This window comes from Pelodiscus sinensis, chromosome 21 (assembly GCF_052426305.1).
Source record: "Pelodiscus sinensis isolate ZL-2025 chromosome 21, ASM5242630v1, whole genome shotgun sequence".
Classification (NCBI taxonomy): Eukaryota; Metazoa; Chordata; order Testudines; family Trionychidae; genus Pelodiscus; species Pelodiscus sinensis.
This window is the reverse complement of record NC_143072.1, coordinates 1114804-1133418: the sequence shown is the minus strand read 5'-3', so window position 1 is coordinate 1133418 and position 18615 is coordinate 1114804. Positions and strand designations below refer to the sequence as shown.

Sequence of the window (18615 nt, the reverse complement as noted above, 5' to 3'; positions counted from 1 at the left end):
GCAACTTCTACTAGAACAGCCTTTTGTAAAAACAAAACAATTTTCTATTTAGTAACAAAGAGCATCTGCTTTGAGATTTCATTTTTTCTTGAAGAATGAATTTTTTGTTTCTCAAAAATGTCTGTTTTTGAAAATGCTTTTAAATTAAGAGAAATACACTCCATGTTCATTTTTGTGAATTTTGTGTTTTCATGCGTGTTTGTGTTTGTGTATAATATATAGTTTGAAATCACGATAACTCATTGCTCATGGAATAGACCAGTTGTTTTCCTTTGTTGCATTCTGAAATCAGATTCAGATAGTCTTACCTTTTTTGAGTAAATAAAATGGTTGGTTGATCTTAAAAGCAAAATCTCAAGAAGCTGCTGATATGCAAAAATAAACAAAATAATTTAACTGATCCACTCTGTCAGCAACATACCACATTTCAGTGATAGGAGAGAGAGAGAGAGATTGTTTTACCTTTGATGTCTGCAGTAGTAGGCTGAAAAAATAGACACTGGTGAATGCTTTTGTTTAGTCCTGTGTGAGGTGTTTTGGTTTTTACTGTAGGAGTGATTTGCAGTGCATGTATGTAGAATTTCATAGGAAATTTGCAGCAGTTATTTGGTAAGATATGTTTACAAAATTAGAAGGAACTTGAACTAGTGCTGTGCAGTTTATTAGCCAGGCAGCCATAATTTTGACCTTGATGTGGGTTAAAGGACACAGACCTGAGAAGAAATCTGTTTATCATGTAGGGAATATATGCCATCCCTGACAGTGTACAGTGAACAAGATGGATGATCTGCCAAATTGGTCCCTCGCATGGGTGAATCGGGGCAAATTTACAGTACAATTCCTTTGCTGTTCCTGATACAAAAATAACATTTGCTGGGTTTTATATTCTGTTGTATGAACATTTGGGGGTGAACAGAGAAAACAATAAGATTTGTAGGATTCTTATTATTTTAAATATTTATAAAGAACTTGCTCTCCTTTTACGTCTGTCTCTTTTGCATCTTTCATAAACTACTAAAAAAAATAGAATTACTTTGATTGAGAGAGGAGTTTTTTTGTGAATGTTTCAGGGCAGTGTTCCTAAATACAGTACGGTAAAAGCTTTTATTGTTAAGGCTTTTGTTGCCTTTCATTCCTCCATTTTATTGTGATTGCATTCAAACACCATGTTTACTTATGCAGTATAGTCCTCTATAATAATTGACACATCCACATATTTTGTAAGAAGATGACACAGAATACAATACCTTGAAATCTAAAATTTATACCCAAGTGAGTTTCTTGCAGCTCTTCCCATTACTGAATCTTAATTGTTTAATTTTATTTTTCTGTTGCTTTTATATATCTTGCCTATCTGAGAAACCATTTGATCGATCTCTGATAAAATAACAAAATAGCGTAGTTTTAAAATGAAACTTTTCAGTACCTTAAGCCTTAAAAGCAGCAGTTTAGGGCTTTGCTGTATTTTTTGCATATCTGGGCATGTGTTAAAAGTATGCAGAACATAAACAAGAAGGAATGTAACTTTAATGCTTTTGTTGCAGGATAGGTATATGCTAAAGTCAGTTTTCTCCTTTTTTTAATTACAGAAAGCACTCCAAAGACCTCTGCCAGCTGCAGTCCTGCTCCTGAGTCTCCTATGAGTTCCAGTGAGTCAGTGAAGAGTTTGACTGAATTGGTACAGCAGCCCTGTCCAGCTATAGAGACAAGTAAGGACAGCAAACCACATGAATCAAGTGAGCCACCTGTTTCTGAGTCCCAGTCGACAACACCTTTGCCACTCTCTGGCCATTCAGCACTTAGCATTCAAGAACTGGTTGCCGTGTCTCCTGAATTGGACACATATGGCATTACGAAGAGGGTTAAAGAGGTGTTGACAGACAACAACCTTGGTAAGTTTCTTTGTTCTAATGTCTTTAATGAAATAAAACAAAGTATTCATGCTTTTTTAAAGTGATGTGACATTAGAAACACTGTTAAGGGACCCTGTCAAACTATTCAGGTCTAAAACATAATCCGTTCTGAAACTGTTCTAATCCACTGAAGAACATTCTCCAGATTTTAAATACCTACTTCCAAACAAAGAATCGTCACTCTGCCACATTACGTACCAACCTGAATACCATCCCCCGTTCCCTGTCCACAGTCATCTGAGTCCCATAGGCTCTTCAGATATCAACATTTCTATGCTGTTCAGTTGTCCACTTGAGAAGCTGTACCTCACGTCTAGCTTCTGGTTTCCCAGTCCACATAGAGATGGTCACCAGGTCCCTAGAGCTTTACAAATAGGCCAGGGAAAGGGTTGCAAGAGAAGGACAATCACAGGCAGATGAGAGTTAAGGAGGGATGTAATGGATGTGGTGGCAGTGGAGGGGGAGAAAGAATTCAGATACAAGAAGGTAGTATGTGGGAATGAATGGGACAACTTAATTGTTACTTCACATAGGGCTCACAAAACTATTGCCACCCTAGTCTGCAGAGCAGTTTTCTGATGCAGGGTGAAGCTACCAGATGGATGTATTGCTGATGTAGTTGATAATATACAGTAGTGCCAAAGGAAATGTTATGAGTTAGCTAAAGTATAGGAAAGGGAGCCAAAGAAATGTAGGTTCTACTCCCAATTCTGCCACTGGCTTAATCTGTGGCCTTTATAACTCCTCTTACATGTTTAATACTTCCTTTCCTCACAAGGTATTGGGTGGTTTAATGTCTGTGGCGCACTTTGAAGTTCTCGGATGAAAGGCAGTAGAGAAGGATAGCGTACTGTTGCACCGCTCACTCGTACACCAATGTTAAACTTCTGATTATGGAATTTAATGTAGTCAACATCTGCCATGAAGCAAGAATGCTTTGTGTAAATGTATGGAGGCTGCTCGTTTCAAACAGAAAAGTGTGGCTGGGGATCTCAATATTGAGGCCTCTTTTGGAGTTGATGTTGGGAGAAAATCATTTTTCTGTGACTTTAAAAAGAGATTGATGAAGCTTTTGTAGTCATCCCTTTCTCAACTCAAGCCAAACCTTTTTCTAGGACCTTAAACAGTTTAGACTGTCTCATTTATTATAACCACTTAAAAATATTATACCCAGCTTCTGCTAAAGCTTTTGAATGATAGCAAAAATATAACCCTTTTATGCCCTCTTAGACTAAAGTAAAACCCTCAGTATTTTTTGTCACATTCATTAAAAAAATGCTAGGCAGTTCATCTACATACAGTCCTACATGAAAGCAAGTCCCATTAAACTTGAGGCACCTACTTACGTGCTTATGTTTATATGGTCAGAGTGCTAACTTTATGGAGCTACTCACAGTAGTAAACTCTACATGTGGTTTTAAGGGTTTGTAGGATCAGGCCCTTCGTTTTTTGTTCAGAATGCTGTTAGGTACTGTTCCTTCTCTGGTGTTCCAGAGACTGTTTGAAAAGTATTTTTGTTTACATTTATTTTGATGCTATTTTTACTTAGTCTTTTTTTTCCCATGATTTTTGTTTTCCTACAGTGTGGCTGACAAGCCTAAAAAGCAGCAGAAGAGCCAGGAAATGTGCCCCAAACTCTGCATTAGGTGTGGAACAAGTTTAAATGTCTCCTTTTGCCCTCAGTAAGCTGAAGTGCCAGATTTACTCAGAGCTGAGGCGTCTGTTTTAGGCCACAAGGCCGCATGAACCTGTCTCAGCCAATTTCTAGTGGCTCAGTAGTTCAAAAACCAATAGCCACTAAAGAGGGCAATAGAGTGAAAGTGGTTTGGGTCACATGCGTCACTAAATTGAACTGTGTTCGGAAGGCCTTCCCTAATTGGCTTTCTTGTATTCAGACACTAGTAACAATTCTAGGAACCATTTCCAGCAGTGAGATGTTGGTAGCAGTACTAGGATTTTCCAACTAAGTCACCACATCAACTTGTCACAGAGGGGAAAAAATGTAATTACCTACCAAAAAGTAGGGAGGGAGGGCGGTTTGCAAAAAGTGCCAAAGTACTGTAAAGATTTTTCCATAACAATAGCTAGGACACTAATTCAAAAGCGAACTCTTGTGGCTACCTAAAGATGGGGAAGTCAGGAATAAAGATGGAGAAAATTAAATGGCATGGCTCATCAATTGCTGTTTGAATATTGTGTATGATACACCTACTACCTACAGATAGTGATTTATGATCCATTTCCCATTAGCTTGGCAGTCCTTCAAACCAGTTACTCGATCCCATATGGTTGTACTTAGGGCAGTAGAATAAACACAGAAGTTGCCCTTTGAAACATTTCAGTTTTGCCTTTTTCCATCGATGTAACATTAATGTGATAATTGCAGCATCCCCTAACTTTTCATACTTAGTAATGTGCATACTTAATGATTGCTGGAAATATTAAGGGAATGTTGTTTAGTTACAAAGATAATTTAAAAGTTAAGCGGAACCACTGTAAATAGGTTACAGTGCTATTACTCATTCTGGAAATTTCAACTAATTGGAAGTTTTGGAGAGGGAGCTTCATTCTGAAAGATCCCCACTCTGTACCAGGGTACAAATACACTCTGGATTGAATATGAACTAAATCTGGCATTTAGTCTGATCTTTCTGAATTCCAGGTAATACAGGTTTAGCTGTATATGAACTGGTGAAAAATGAATGTATTTTTAAATCACTTCTTCCTCTATTTACTTGTAAAATAAGAGTTTAGGGTTCTCTGTTTCCATAGTAACAAACAAGAAGAGAGACAACTGTAGGCAATATTGGGCTCCACACAAAGTAACGTGCACGTGGCAGCCATGTTACTCCATTCTGGATTCTCCCTCCCCAGCTCTATTTACATATGACCATTCCCTCTTCTGGAAACCTCTTTTTGCAGCTTCCTCAAGCTTCTGTTTAACCCTTGCCCATTTGCCCCTTCATTTGGATGCCTCAGGAGCGAGCAAATTCCCTCTCCAATTAAATCGGGAAACTAAAAAAAAGAGCCAGTGAAAAATGTTCCAAGTGGGGGAAATAGGGCATGGTTTGAGAGATCTGAATGTTTGCCATGGCCTGCTTATGTCAGAGTCAGATGCAAGGATAGACAGGAAGTAGTTGGTAGTGATGGCCTGGCTCAGAGGCTCAAATATGTGCCTTTACTGCTAGAGCCTGAAGCATAGGTAGGCTTCCATGCATCTGCTTAGGCCACATAGGCCTGAGACTACGGCAAGTTAACTTCCCTTACACCTAGAGTAAGTGAAGGAAAATACTCTCTTGGGGGGCAGACACAGGACCCAGAGGCCAAGTCTTAGCAGGTAAAAAGCTTTTCAGATTACCTTTGCAATGTACAGTAGATAAAATCCTATTAGAAACCAAGTGACTCAGATGACTGCAGGTTTCTCTTTTGTAACACAAGTTATTTAGGGTTGCCAGATGGTTTAACAAAAAATACCAAACACTCCCCCCCCCACCCCCCAAAATCGGGAAAAATTCTATTGGAAAAAAAAGGGGGGGAGGGGAGAAGACCAAAGTTGTTAATCAAAACAAAGGGGTGAGAAGGGGATTCTGCACCTTTAAATGGCCCTGTGCTCCTCATTCCCCACCAGACGTGGCAGGGGAAAATTGCTTCCATCTGAGGGAAATGGGAAATACTGGACATTTCACATGTCTGGTATTTTCTGGGGGTTTTTTGTTTGTTTGTTTTTTGTTTTAACACCGGACAGGGGACCCGAATAACGAACAGTCCGGGCGAAAACCGGGCACCTGGCAACCCTAAAGTTATTGCATATCAGGACAGTTTTAATCAAGAAAAGTGTTAAGGTTGTTAGGAAGCTAACTGTAAAGCCAGATTTTGAGTGCTGTGGACATTTTCTGTAGTTACTGCAAAGGCAAATTTTACATATAAATGGAACAATAACTGTATGTACATTCCCAAATACATAGAAATTTCTGCTATGCTAGAGCATAGCATTTGAGCAAAGCTTAAATAAAGAATTCCTACGAGCAAGTACTACATAAAAGTTGCAAAAATACACCTTTCCTACATTTTTTTAAAAGCTCTTGTAAAACCTCCCTGCAGTTGCTAAAATATATTTACAATAGTAGTAAAAACAATAGAAAATGGAAAGCACGTGCACTGGTGTGAATGTTGCTGAACTGGAGAGGTCTGATTGAATTGTATTATCTTGATGGAAAGAATCAGTTATAGCACCTTCCCTCAGAAAGCCAACTCCAGCAAGAGTTGACTGCTTAGTGAAAAGCTTGAATTACTTTTTTAATCTTGTTACGTTTCACTTTTGTACATTACGTCCATGATAAGGTCCTGATCCCAAAAGGTGTTGAGCTCCTCCACTTGCCAGAATCAGACCCTAACTACTAAACTAAGTAATTTCCAACTTTAATGGAAGAAGAACTATTCTTCTTTTTATTTCTGTTGGATTTTCAGGCAAGTCTGAAGTAAGAATAATTGACTGTGATTTTATATAGCAGAGCTCTGCTATTCTTCAAAGAACTTGGTCCCCTTCTAGCCTTTCTTTTGCATTGTTTTTGTCTGTCTTTTTAGCTTAGTTTTTGCCTCTTAGCTGAATAAATACATTTCAGTTTTGTTTTCTTATTAGGTCAGCGTTTGTTTGGGGAGACAATCCTAGGGCTAACGCAAGGTTCGGTCTCAGACCTTTTGGCTCGCCCAAAGCCCTGGCACAAATTGAGTTTGAAGGGACGGGAGCCCTTTGTCCGCATGCAGCTGTGGCTAAATGATCCCAACAATGTGGAGAAATTGATGGATATGAAGCGAATGGAAAAAAAAGGTAATTTGCAGCAACTGGCTAATGCATATTTTTTAATTTCAAATGGGACTTTTTAAATTATTCATCAGTATTATATAGGTCGTATTGATCAAGCATTATTGAAGGGTAAGGAGAGAGCTTCATAGCTTCTTTCTGTTTGACTTGTTGCTGGCTGTGCTTTTTCATACATCTCTTGGGGGAGAAGGGAGACCACCGGAATGCCCAGTCTCAGGAAGCTATTGATAGATTCCACTATCAAATTAATTCCTGCTGCCCGAATGCATCAGTGATAAGTTGCCTCACCAAATGAGAAAACAGGAGAATGGGATTGGCTCAGGATATCCATCACTAGGACCACACATGTTGGAATGGAAGGAGTAAGCAGTTCTTCCTGAGGGAACATCTTGCTGGCCTAACATTAGTGATGAGTAGAAGGAAAGATAAAGTTATTCAAAATGATTCTCTGAGATGCATTTAATTAATTTAATTGTAGTATCCTATGTTGTTCTGGTTTTGATCCAAGTATGCTACCCTTAACTGTTGAGATAAAAAACATTTACCTATATAGGCTTAAAAAATTATCTGACATTTTTTTGTGCAACATGTCCAGTGAATTTCAGAGCTTTCTTTTTATTTTGAATCCATTGCTGAGAAATAGCAATCTTTTAGTATGATCACATGATTCTACAACACAGCTGCTCTAGACACTGACTTCTAGCAGCAGTTCTAGAGTTGCAGAGTGCTACCTAATTATCCTGGATGACAATAATACAGTATAAGAAGTACTACCGTTGACTGATTTCACAATTACACGAATATGTCATGAAGAATTTTTGTAATTATTCTGAAAATTGCAATTAAAGAGGCCTACAGAAGAGTTAGTCTCCTGTTGTAAGTGAATAAGAGAAACATATCCCTGCTACACTAACTTCTCATAGTACAACACAATGAAATATCTTCTCAGAAATTGCATGAGGTCTTCCGCTGGGAGTGGAATCCTCTCAGGTTTCCCACTTAGCACGGTGAACTAAAGGGAGCTGAGTTGGCTTCTGCTGCATTAGAAATAAAGCAAAAATAGATGGACCAAATTTTAACATTCCTAAGAGATTATCCTATAGAATGTTGAATAAAACCAAATAAAAATATTTAAAATAACTCTGTCAGCCTTCATTTCTAAGCTGGTTTACTTTCAAAGTCCCATGAAATAGACATGCTGTAGGAAAGGAAACTTTTTCCTGAATAAAGATGAGGCTGTAAATTGTTTGAGGGCTTCAGCTGAGCTCTATTGAACTATGTAAGTGCGATGCTGGTAGCAGAGCACGGGGAGCGAATTCAGCCCTCTATTCACGCCAGAGTTCTCTTGTGCAGATAAGTGTCCCCTTGTTCTACCACTTAAACTACTCTGGAGTCACATCAACAATGTAACTTTCCACTCAGGTAATGTCACTGAAAGAACACTGTAGTAGTTTCTGTTACCAGTGAAACATTACTACCAATTATTCCTCTGCCACATTTTATCACAGGAGTAATTTAATTGTTACGGTAAAGGTGAGATGAGCACATCTTCCTCTCCCCCCATCAACTTGAAACTTGCACTCTGAGAGTTCTGTAGAAACAGTGCAGCAGATTTCTAATTTATGTTAAATCAACTTTTAAGAGTGGTCTTCAGACTCACCAAGATCAGATTCCTTCCCCCTATTTCCCTCACTTGGAATAATTAGCTTCTACAACATATGCCACCCCATTGTGCATGCTGCTGCAAACTTGGCACTCTCCACTGAAAAGTTCTGAAGCCTAACAGGAGAAATGTTAATGCCCTATATTTCCCCATCCTTTCATTTCTAATAAGCTTATTCAGCTCCGTGCAGGATAAGAATGATATTTTAAAAGGCTCTATTGGAAGTTGGTGTGCTATTTCCAGCTGAGTGCATGCTGGGGAGACTCGTCAAGGGAACATGGGTCTGCAAGAACAGCGAAGCAAAAGATGGTAAAATCCTAGATTTGAACTGGATTTGGTCAATCCAACAGGCAAGACATCATAGTCAGGACAAAAAAATGCAGGCAATTCAAGTACCCAGGAAAGATAAATAGTATGTCAAAATTCACTTTGATCATCCTGTGACAGTGTATAACAAATCCCACTAGAGCCACCATCAGTGTAGAAGGTGAAATGACAAAGCAGAGCTGGACACTAAGGGTGCGTCTACACAGCAATGTTACTTCAGAATAACTGACATGGTTCCGAAATAACATGGCACACATCTACACTACAAGCCTTTAATTCGAAATAATGTCGAGCTGGAGGACTTCTTGTTCCAACTCATGGTAACCCTCACTTCACGAGGAATAAGGGAAGTCGAAGGGACAGTGTTCTTCCTTCGACTTCCTGCTGTGTGGACAGTGCCAAAAGCCAAATTAAGCTGTTTCGACTTCAGCTGCACAATTGACATAGCTGAAGTTGTGTCGCTTAATTTAGCTTTAGCCCTTCTGTGTAGACATACCCTCTTGGACTTGGCAGTTCTGCAGAGGAAGAGAGGGGTGCTGTATGAAAGCTCTCTGGTACTATAAGGGGTTGAGATCTGTACACAGAAAACTTGAGTTGTATCTCAAAGTGGCCCATTCCTGTTCATATGAAAGTCTTTTGTATTTTTTTTATCATCTATGCATCCTATTCCTGAAGATAATGCCTATACTAAAGGAATGCATTTAATGAAAGACTGTTGCTGGCTCAGGTGACCAACTCCACCAGCTTCCAGATGTCTGTTATGAGTCTGTGCTCTAAAAGATTGTCAAGTTAGTGCCTCTTTGTTTGGTGTCAGGCTGATATAAAAGCAACCTAAGAATCTGGCCTGTTGCGTCCCAGATTTTATAAACAAATATTTAAAATATGTTGATCAGGCCACTGCAGCACTGTATTAAGTACATCTGTAAGTACCGTTTTTTCCCCCTCTGCAAGGGAAACGCCTCCTCAACATGACTCTAACTGGTGTGGCATGATCCCATCTCCCTCCACCCAGTGTAAGTCAATCAAGGCAGTGATATCATTAGCCAAATCTCTTACCTCACTGAACTTACCAGGATGGCACTCACCCCTGTGGGGATGAAGGAGCCTATCTGCACAAATCAGCAGCACTCATCAAATCTCATTGTAAAAAGATCTTGCTTGAAAGAAGGAACAGAAGGTTGTTTTTATTGTTTATAACTTGTCTCCAGTATATTCATCTAAAACAAGATCTGGAGGAAAAAGCAACAAACCTCTCAACTGTTCCGTAGGGCTGAGACCACATTGTGAGGATTCCACAGGTTCCAAGCGCCATCTTGTGTTGGAACATTGTTGTGACCTCAGCTTTTACCAGCTACCGTAGTTCTACCTGAATTCAGTAGGAAGCTTTAAATACCAAGAAGCGTGGACCATTTCAGCTACAGCACAGCATAGCTATCCTAAAGGAATGTACATGTACAAATGTGGTACTCATAAAATACTCATGTTTGTTGGGTTACCTTAGAACTCTGCACCACGCTTAACATCTTATGTCCATTATTTGTGTCTCATATTTACCAAAGGGATGGAGAACTTTGAAAAGTTTATGGCCAGTTCGTCCTTTGTTCTCTGCCTTCTCTTGCTGTCTTTTTTTGATCTATCCCAGAATTTCCTGCTCTCTCCTTCCCTGCATACACCTCCCTGCTTCCCCTCGCAATATGGGATCTTTGCATTTATTCTACATTTCTTGTATTTGGTGACTTTATTTTTGCATTGGTTCTGTATTTCTCTTTCAGCCTACATGAAACGACGGCACAGCTCAGTCAGTGACAGTCAACCTTGTGAGCCCTCTTCGGTTGGAATAGACTATAGCCAGGGAGCCAGCCCACAGCCCCAGCATCAGCTAAAGAAACCACGAGTAGTGTTGGCACCGGAAGAGAAAGAAGCTCTAAAGCGAGCCTATCAGCAAAAGCCATACCCATCACCAAAAACCATTGAGGAACTTGCTACACAACTCAACTTGAAAACCAGCACAGTGATCAACTGGTTCCACAATTACAGGTACGGTACACATCCTGCACAGCATCTCTAGGCAGCACAATATAGTCTCTCTATAAAAGGCTGTTATTTCTATCTTCCCTAACTCGTGCTGGACAGTGACACAGAATAGAATGTCTCACTAGCAAGGAATGGGCAGTAATAATGATAGTGCAAACAGTTTTAAAATAATTCCTGGGGAATAAAAATGCCCACATATTGACTTTAGTAGTTTGGTGAAATCCTGCATTTTGATTTGATATGTCAGAGTAGGACTTTAAACTAAAATAATTGTCCACTGTCATTTGGAATATTTATTGTTCCTGTTGTAATCTAGATAGTCTTTGTGCTACTGTCCCCTGTTGGATGAAATTGGAACTGTTCTGTTGTCATAGATCCTACACTGCTGAAAATTAAGATTTTCATTTAGCTCCAGGTATAGAGAGAGATCTGTAGTTTGGGACCAGATGACCATGGTGTGCAGCCTAGTGACAACTATGATGTTTGAGGTGGCTGCAAATTTATTATACTATTATGATAAATCCTTGATGCCAAGAGTCATCCTGAAATGAAGTGACATTAGAGTCTTAGTTTAATCTCTTGTTCCCATTATAAAGAACCACAAGTTGGTTGCATTAAATAATTTCTGCCTACTGAAGACCTAATGCTTGACCAGCATGTGAGAAGTAGAAGGAGTTGGATAAACACATCCTGTTTTTGTCAGCAAGGAACTGATTGGAAATCCTCATCACCTTAATACACTTTTCTCCCAGAAAGTGGCATTAATCAGTCAGTATAATCCAGATAAAAAGTGAGAAGTAAAAGAAAACACTCAAACTTCATTCCCTTGCTTTCTGAACCAAGAGTCCCTGATTATCATAGGACAGTTCAAAACAAACAATTTGTATTTAAAAATATTTCTCCCTCTAAGCTCCTCTTTGCTACGTCCAAGGCCACTATGGACACAAAAAAGACTCCTTTAAAAGACAGAGCTAAGAAATAGAATATATGGTAGTAGACAAAAGAAAATAATAAACAGAGTCACCGATAGGTGGTAACATTTATGCTCACACTGATTTAAATGTTGTCAAATTTGATTTGTGTGCACTGCAAATATAGCATCTTAGTTTAAAGTTCTCCAAATACAGACGTCTATTCCATTTCTCACTTATAGCAATTATACCCAAGTTGGAGTAATGCCTATGTAAATATGTTCCCTTCAGCCTGACAGCAAAATGTGCTGTTCTCACTTATACAGATGAATGAGAGTACACTGGTGACATGTGTTATCTTCCTCATTATCATGAGATCTTCTGTTAGGCACATTGTGCGAAAGTACGACAAGTCATGATCGATCAGCACATTTAGCCACACCGAGCTACACTTTAATTCAGACTAGTCCTGCTGCTTTAAACAAAGTAAAATATGTACAAGCGAGGCAGCTCCATCATCTTATGGTTGGAACACAGGGCGTGGCATAAGGCATTTGGGTTCTGTTCCCAGTGCTACTCGTTGGCTTTGTGACTATAAGCAAGTTATTTATGGCCTGATTGAAGAAGATGGGATTTGTTGAGTGCTTAACACCTATAAAAACCAAGCCATGGACTTACCACTCTAGGTCTGGGGGGAGACTGAATGCAATTTGCCAGGTTTACCCTGGCGGAGTGCCAGCTGCTTTTACCTGAGCATCTGCAGGTGCAGTCATTCACGGGGCCACTGCTTCCTGCAGCTCCCATTGGCTGAGAATGGCAAACAGGAGCTGCAAGCGGCTGTACCTGCAGACATTCAAGTATCTAGCCGACAAACCACTTTTTGCTCACCCTTCCTCAGCTTCACCATCTAAAAAATAAGAATATTAACATAACGGTGTTGTGAACTTTTTAAGTCATGTCTGTGAAGTGTTGATAGAGCAGGGATGAAGGAACCTTTTATGGGTTGGAAGCTGTTGAACCACAGAAAAATCTGTTGGGGGCTGCATACAAGTGAGAAGCAAAAAAATCAAACCCACAAATCCTCACTTACGTGGCCCCTGACTGAGGAGAAGGACATTCCCCACAGCCTAGTGGGGTCCAAGCTAGTAGATTTTGTGCACTCCAGCCCTGCGGGCAGGTGGCAAGGGGGGTTGGAGAATAAGCGCAGGAAGGAATGAATGCTGGGGAGGATCCCTGAGCCTTGGGGGCTGGATCCAGGCAAGCCAGAGGCCTTAGGTTCCCCTCCCCTGTTTTAGAGCCTCAGTAGAAAGGTGCTCTACAAATGTCATTATTTTTATTATTTATTAATATGTTCTGGCTGGTACAAGAAATGAATTCATGGAACTGAGCAAGATTCCCCTTCTAAGTATAAGGAATCTTGAAAGAAAATAATGTGGTGCCTGTCATGTTTTAAAACAAGTCAAAAGCCCATTTTCAAATGTAGCTTGCATTGTGGGTCCATCGAGCGTTTGCTCGTGTCCATTCAGTATAGGTGTGTGTGCGCCTGTGCGGGAAGATTTTCCCTCTGTAGTGTCTGCAGAGTGACCCACTCCAGCGCACCCTGGAGTGGAGTCCATATGCTCTGCTATATCGAGTACAGCCAGACTCCGTTTCCTTCCATTCCTTCTTGCCACCAGTGACTCCACTTAGAACTGCTTGCCTCAGCCTTTCGCTGAAACCTTTGTATTGTTGATACTAGTTCTTTCTATTGTAAATAGTTTCCTTCTTAGTGTGAGCAGTTTTTAACAAATAGTCCTCTTTAGGGATGTAGCCAAGGAAAGGGTTCTCCGGCAAAGCTCCATGCTGAAAAAAAGCGCCAGCCATTTTTATGCTAATGAAGCGGGGGAGATTTAAATCCCCGCTTCATTAGCAATTGCGATACGTCTAATTTACATCCCTTTTACAAAAAAGGGATGTAGTCTAGACGTAGCCGAAGATCTTTCACTCACTTCAGTAAAAGTGCCACTTGGATGCGATCTCAGCTTTTCAGCTGTCGTTTCAAGGCCGCTCTGTGTTTTATCAGTACAGAACAGCTAGATTCTTGAAAGGTCTTGAGAGGCTCTTCCCTCCTGCCTGAGCCCCTCTGCCTCAATGGGACCGTCACTCGGTCCTTGCCAGGCTGATAGGGCCTCCCTTAGAACCACTGGCTTCCCGCTCCATCTCGTTCGTTTCCGCCAAGGTTGCCTCTTTAGTGGCGATTAGGTCTGCCAGGAGAGCGTCTGAACTCCGTGTGTTGACATCAGAACCCCCTTATGCTGCCTTCTCCCAAGATAAGGTGCAGCTCAGGCCCCACCCAGCCTTGCTGCCCAAGGTGGTTTCTGCTTTCCACATGAGTCAGGATACCTTCCTTCCAGTCTTCTACCCCAGACTGCATAAGATCAGTGAGGAACGGTGCCTCCATGCTTTGGACATCAGGAGGGCACTTGCTTTTCTACCTCGAGCAGATGAAGCCCTTTCATAAGTTCTCTCAGCTGTTTGTGGTCTATGCTGAGCGAATGAAGGGCCTTCTAGTATCCTCACAGAGGATATCTAAGTGGATTACCTTCTGCATCAAGATGTGCTACGGATTGGCCAGGGTACAGCCACCCTCCTTGGTGAGGGCGCATTCTACCAAAGCACAGATCTCTTCAACGCCGTGTCACACGGCTATGGGGATGACATTGTTCCAGGTGGAGTGGTCCACCTCCCCTCTAGCATACTTATCCCCACCCTTTTTCTCCCCAGCTGCTGCCTTTATTGCTGCCCCCAAAGTCTGTCTGTTCCTTCCCTCTAGTCCCCTTGCAGGAATCCTATAGGCAGGGCAGCATAGTTCAATAGTCACTGCATGACACATGACCCAATGGTCAGAGTCTATTTGCGAGGGAGCAGGTAGGGGAAAGGTTTACATCCCCCTTCAGAGGGGGGTTTAGGCACTCCCACTCCACTGAACCTCAGCCCAGGGCCCTGTTAGTGCCTTACTCTCACCACGGAGTCAGTGGGGAAATCCTAACTGCAACATGCTGATTCCTCGACAGCAGCTCACCCACCCGGTAGCCATTGCCGTTCCTGGGCTTCTTCCCGGGTCTCAGCTCACTGGTGAGTTTCTGTTTCGCCACCTCTCTCTGCATTCTGGCTACTTCCTCTTATTTCCCGAATCCAGCGTGGTCTCTAGAGGTGTCTGGTCTCCAACCTAAGTGCCTGCGTCCTGGCCTTTAGGTAGTCACTGGGGCTTGCAGGAAGCTGGCTTAGTACATCCTCTCCCTCTGGCTGCCAGCCCCAACTCAGCTGAGCTGCTCCCTTTTATAGCACTGCAGCCAGAGCATGCCAAGTAAGGTATAGGGGGAGTGGCCGCCTCTGCATTCAGGGTTGATGCCCTTCCTGGCCCACACTCCTTTTCAACCCCATCCTCAAGGCTGCGACGTGGTCTTCTGTACATACGTTCGCCTCCCATTACACCATCATGGAGCAGGCCAGAGACAATGCTGGGTTCGGTAGAGCAGTGTTGCTTTCAGGATATCTCCTACTCACCTCCACAGATGCTGCTCAGAGTCAGCTATATTGAATGGACACATGAGTAAGCACTTGAAGAAGAAAAGACACGTTCCCTGTTTCTGTAATTGTTGTTCTTTTAAGCTGTGTTGCTGATGGCCATTCAACATCCTGCTCTTCTTCCCCTCTGCCAGAGTTTCTGGCAAGAAGGAACTGAGGGCGGGAAGGGGTCCAGCTGCACCACATATAGTGTGGCATGTGCGCACTGTTCCAGCAGGCACAGGAGCTGGTCCCCTATGGATACTTCTGAGGAAAAATCTGGCACCAGTGCATGTGACACTCACTCACTCACTCACTGTCTGTCTGTCTCTGTGTATATTGAATAGACGTGAGCAACACATCTCAAAGAGCACCAGTTATGGAAACAGGTAACTGACTTATTTTATACCTCCCATACCTCTTACTTTGGTACAACTTCTGTCTGAACTTGTACAAGTTGTAGTGTACTGTTCCTTTGCATTCAATACCTGTTTCATAATGTCTCGCTGTCTTGGATTCTGCGTCTCAGGAATCTTGATACAGCAGTGCTCATCCTTTGGGTATATGGCTTATGACACACACATTCCACAACTGTTGCTGCATTAGAATATGCCCTCAGACCCATCTTTGTGGAAAGAATGTGTATTGGCATTTATGTTACAGCAAGAGGCACTACAGAAATAGTTGTGAGAGAGAATTTCACTTTAAAATATAAATATTCAGAAAAGATTTTACAAACAAATCTAAACCTTTCTGTTTGTTCCCAGCCCTTAAGGCTCAACACATACACTGAGATATATGTTATTCTTATGTATGTATTTGCGTTAAAGAAGCTTCCAGAGGCCCTTTTTGAAATTGAGACACGCACTCCCACCACCATTGTTAGAAGCTGTAAAAAATACATGTAAAAAGATGGTGCCTGCCTCAAATGATTTACATTCTAAAATGTAGGACAAGGGATGGAAAAAAGGAAGAGTAGTGTTAACCCCATTTCACACATGGGAAACTGAGGCAAAGGTGTTAAGTGACTTGTCCATGGTCACCTTGAGAGCATGTGGCAGAGATAAGAATTAAACCCCTTTCTGTTGAATCCCAGACCAGTGCTAATAAATGATTAAGCTCCATTCAATTTAATTTATAAAAGTTGCAAAGAAGCATAGCTGTTTTGAATGTCTGTCTATATTACTTGAAATTGTGCAAAGACATGTATAATGAACTCCAACACTATCTCCAGGATGTCCTCATTGTTTGATAACACTGAAGATTGCCTTAAGGGTGTGGTTGATATAATGGTCATCTTCCACTGATAGGCACTCTATGCCCAGAATTTCCTAGTTGCTGCCACGAGTTCCTGTTTATTGTACAGACTTTATCTCCTAGCTAATGAAGTGCTTGATTGGCTTCCAGACCTAGTGTGCTGGGGATCAATTCCAGGGATTTGTACATCCATCAGACAGACCCATATTAAACAGATTTGTGGCCAAATATTCAAAGAGTATGCTGAGATTCACTTTCCTAAGTGGAACTGTGGCATTTTAAATGACATATTTCTTAGATGGGCAGACATGAAGTTATCCATTTCCTTCTCCTGACTCAATGAGCACCCCAGGAGCAGTGTGCTTTGGATCGCTGCCTGGAAAAGGAGATTTATACGACGTAAATAAAGCTTAGTAATAAACATAAAATGCATGGAAGGAATGTTAATAGCAAATTAATATTTGTACCTATGGTTCCTGGTCTGGTGAATATTATTCTCTGAAGGGAAATGATAGCCCCATAATCCCAGAAAAAAGCATTGTCAGCAATTACTGCTGAAGTACTCTGTCTCTGAAGCAAGTCAATAATGTCATTAGCTTCAAACACAAAACAGACATTCCACCAGTGTTCAGTTGCTAGTCTGTGTTCTTCCTAGTGTACATTAGTTCCTGCAAGAATTTTAAGGCTCTGTTGAAAACTTGGCACAAACATGAACATGAAGAGGATTTTTTCATCTGTGACTTGAAAGAATAGGCAGCCCTTGTTCATTAAAACCAGTGCTGGGTTTGTTTGGTTTTTTTTTAACACAAATTTTCTCTAAATTGTTACTGTGTTAACTGAGGCTCCTTCTTGCTATCTCAGAACTGAGGGGGCATCTTGCAGTATACATTTAACTAAGCAAAGCTGCAGGCCCCCCCATCATTTCATTTGCCTGTGAGATCCAGGAGATTAGTAATCCCCCTATGAGAGGCTCAAATAAATGACGCAGGCAGTACATTTCTAGCTTTTTTCATATTTCATGTTGTAAGAAGCACAAAATTGAACATTGGGTGACTTTTATCCATATGTGGAGTGCGTTAATTCCTCAACAGCCACAGGACAGGAAGTGCACTTCTAATGTTCTAAAGTTGAATTTATGAATAAAAAAAATAAGGCAGCCAGCAGATGAGGCTCTTTGTCATTCAGTCAGAATTCTGACTTTTGATCATGGTTTCCTGATTGTAAAAAAAAACCCAACTTGTTCTGGGTTTTAATTTTAGGCACGTTATAGCTAATTTTTAGGTGTAGAAACCGGAATGTTTATAAATTGTTTCCGCTGTAATCAAATAAGAAATACATCCCTCTGAAGTCCTGTGTCCTCCGAACAGAAAGGAATCTTTAGGTTCTTCAGGCACCGTCTGCAGATTCATGCTCTCAGAAGTGAGCTTCCAGTGAGAATGGGAGATCTTTAGGGCCTTGTTTGTTGATCCCCTTTTTAATTAATGTGTGACCCTGCAAAAATTGTAAATGTCAGTATATACGTAACTTGGATTGAAGTTCTCCTAAAGCAACAGATATTGTTTAGTTAAAAACTAGAAACCCAGTATGTATGAAGTAATAGTGTCATTCTAGAACGATTCTTTTATCTGCACAAAAGTTAAATTTGCACAGAGTGTGAGGTAATTGTTAAACTGAATAGTCAGAAGGAAACAGATTTACAACAATTAGATATGCAGTGTTGTTGTAGCCCTGTTGGTTCCTGCATGTCAGACACACAAAGTAATTGAGTTAATATCTTCTAATGAATCAATTTCTCTTTAAATTTTGGCATATTGTGACTATTACCCACAGTAAAAATGGTGTCCAAATCAAAACCCAGATCCGACATCCCCATTCTCCTCCTGCTCTTTGGGAGAATTTCTGTCTGGACATGGACTTTGTAGGTTGAGCCTACTATAATGTGCTATTTAAAAGTGGGCATATGGCACATCACAGGAAAGTGTTAAAGAGGAGCCTTACTGTATTTCATGTTTTTTTTCCAGCTGTTTCTTCAGCTCATCCTTTGAATTTGAATATGTAAACACTTCTGAGCATTCAGATTTGGCATTTCTGTTAACAAGCCAAGGAAAAAGTTTATTGTGAATGTGTGTTCATTTTCTTTGT

General features: G+C 40.9%; 1 protein-coding gene across 6 annotated transcripts in view; it reads left to right on the top strand.

Moving 5' to 3' along the window:
• CUX1 (cut like homeobox 1) overlaps positions 1-18615 on the top strand; it is a 398058-nt gene that overhangs the window by 312034 nt on the left and 67409 nt on the right. For 3 of the 6 annotated variants that reach the window (XM_075904408.2, XM_075904405.2, XM_075904406.2), the window contains 4 exons: positions 1590-1892; positions 3497-3559; positions 6553-6741; positions 10498-10762. The exons of 1 other annotated variant lie outside the window; for it this stretch is intronic. In XM_075904408.2, coding sequence (XP_075760523.1) covers positions 1590-1892; positions 3497-3559; positions 6553-6741; positions 10498-10762 — 820 coding nt within the window. The remainder of the gene's footprint in view (positions 1-1589; positions 1893-3496; positions 3560-6552; positions 6742-10497; positions 10763-18615) is intronic. 2 more of the 6 variants (XM_089772231.1, XM_075904407.2) reach the window with 1 other exon arrangement.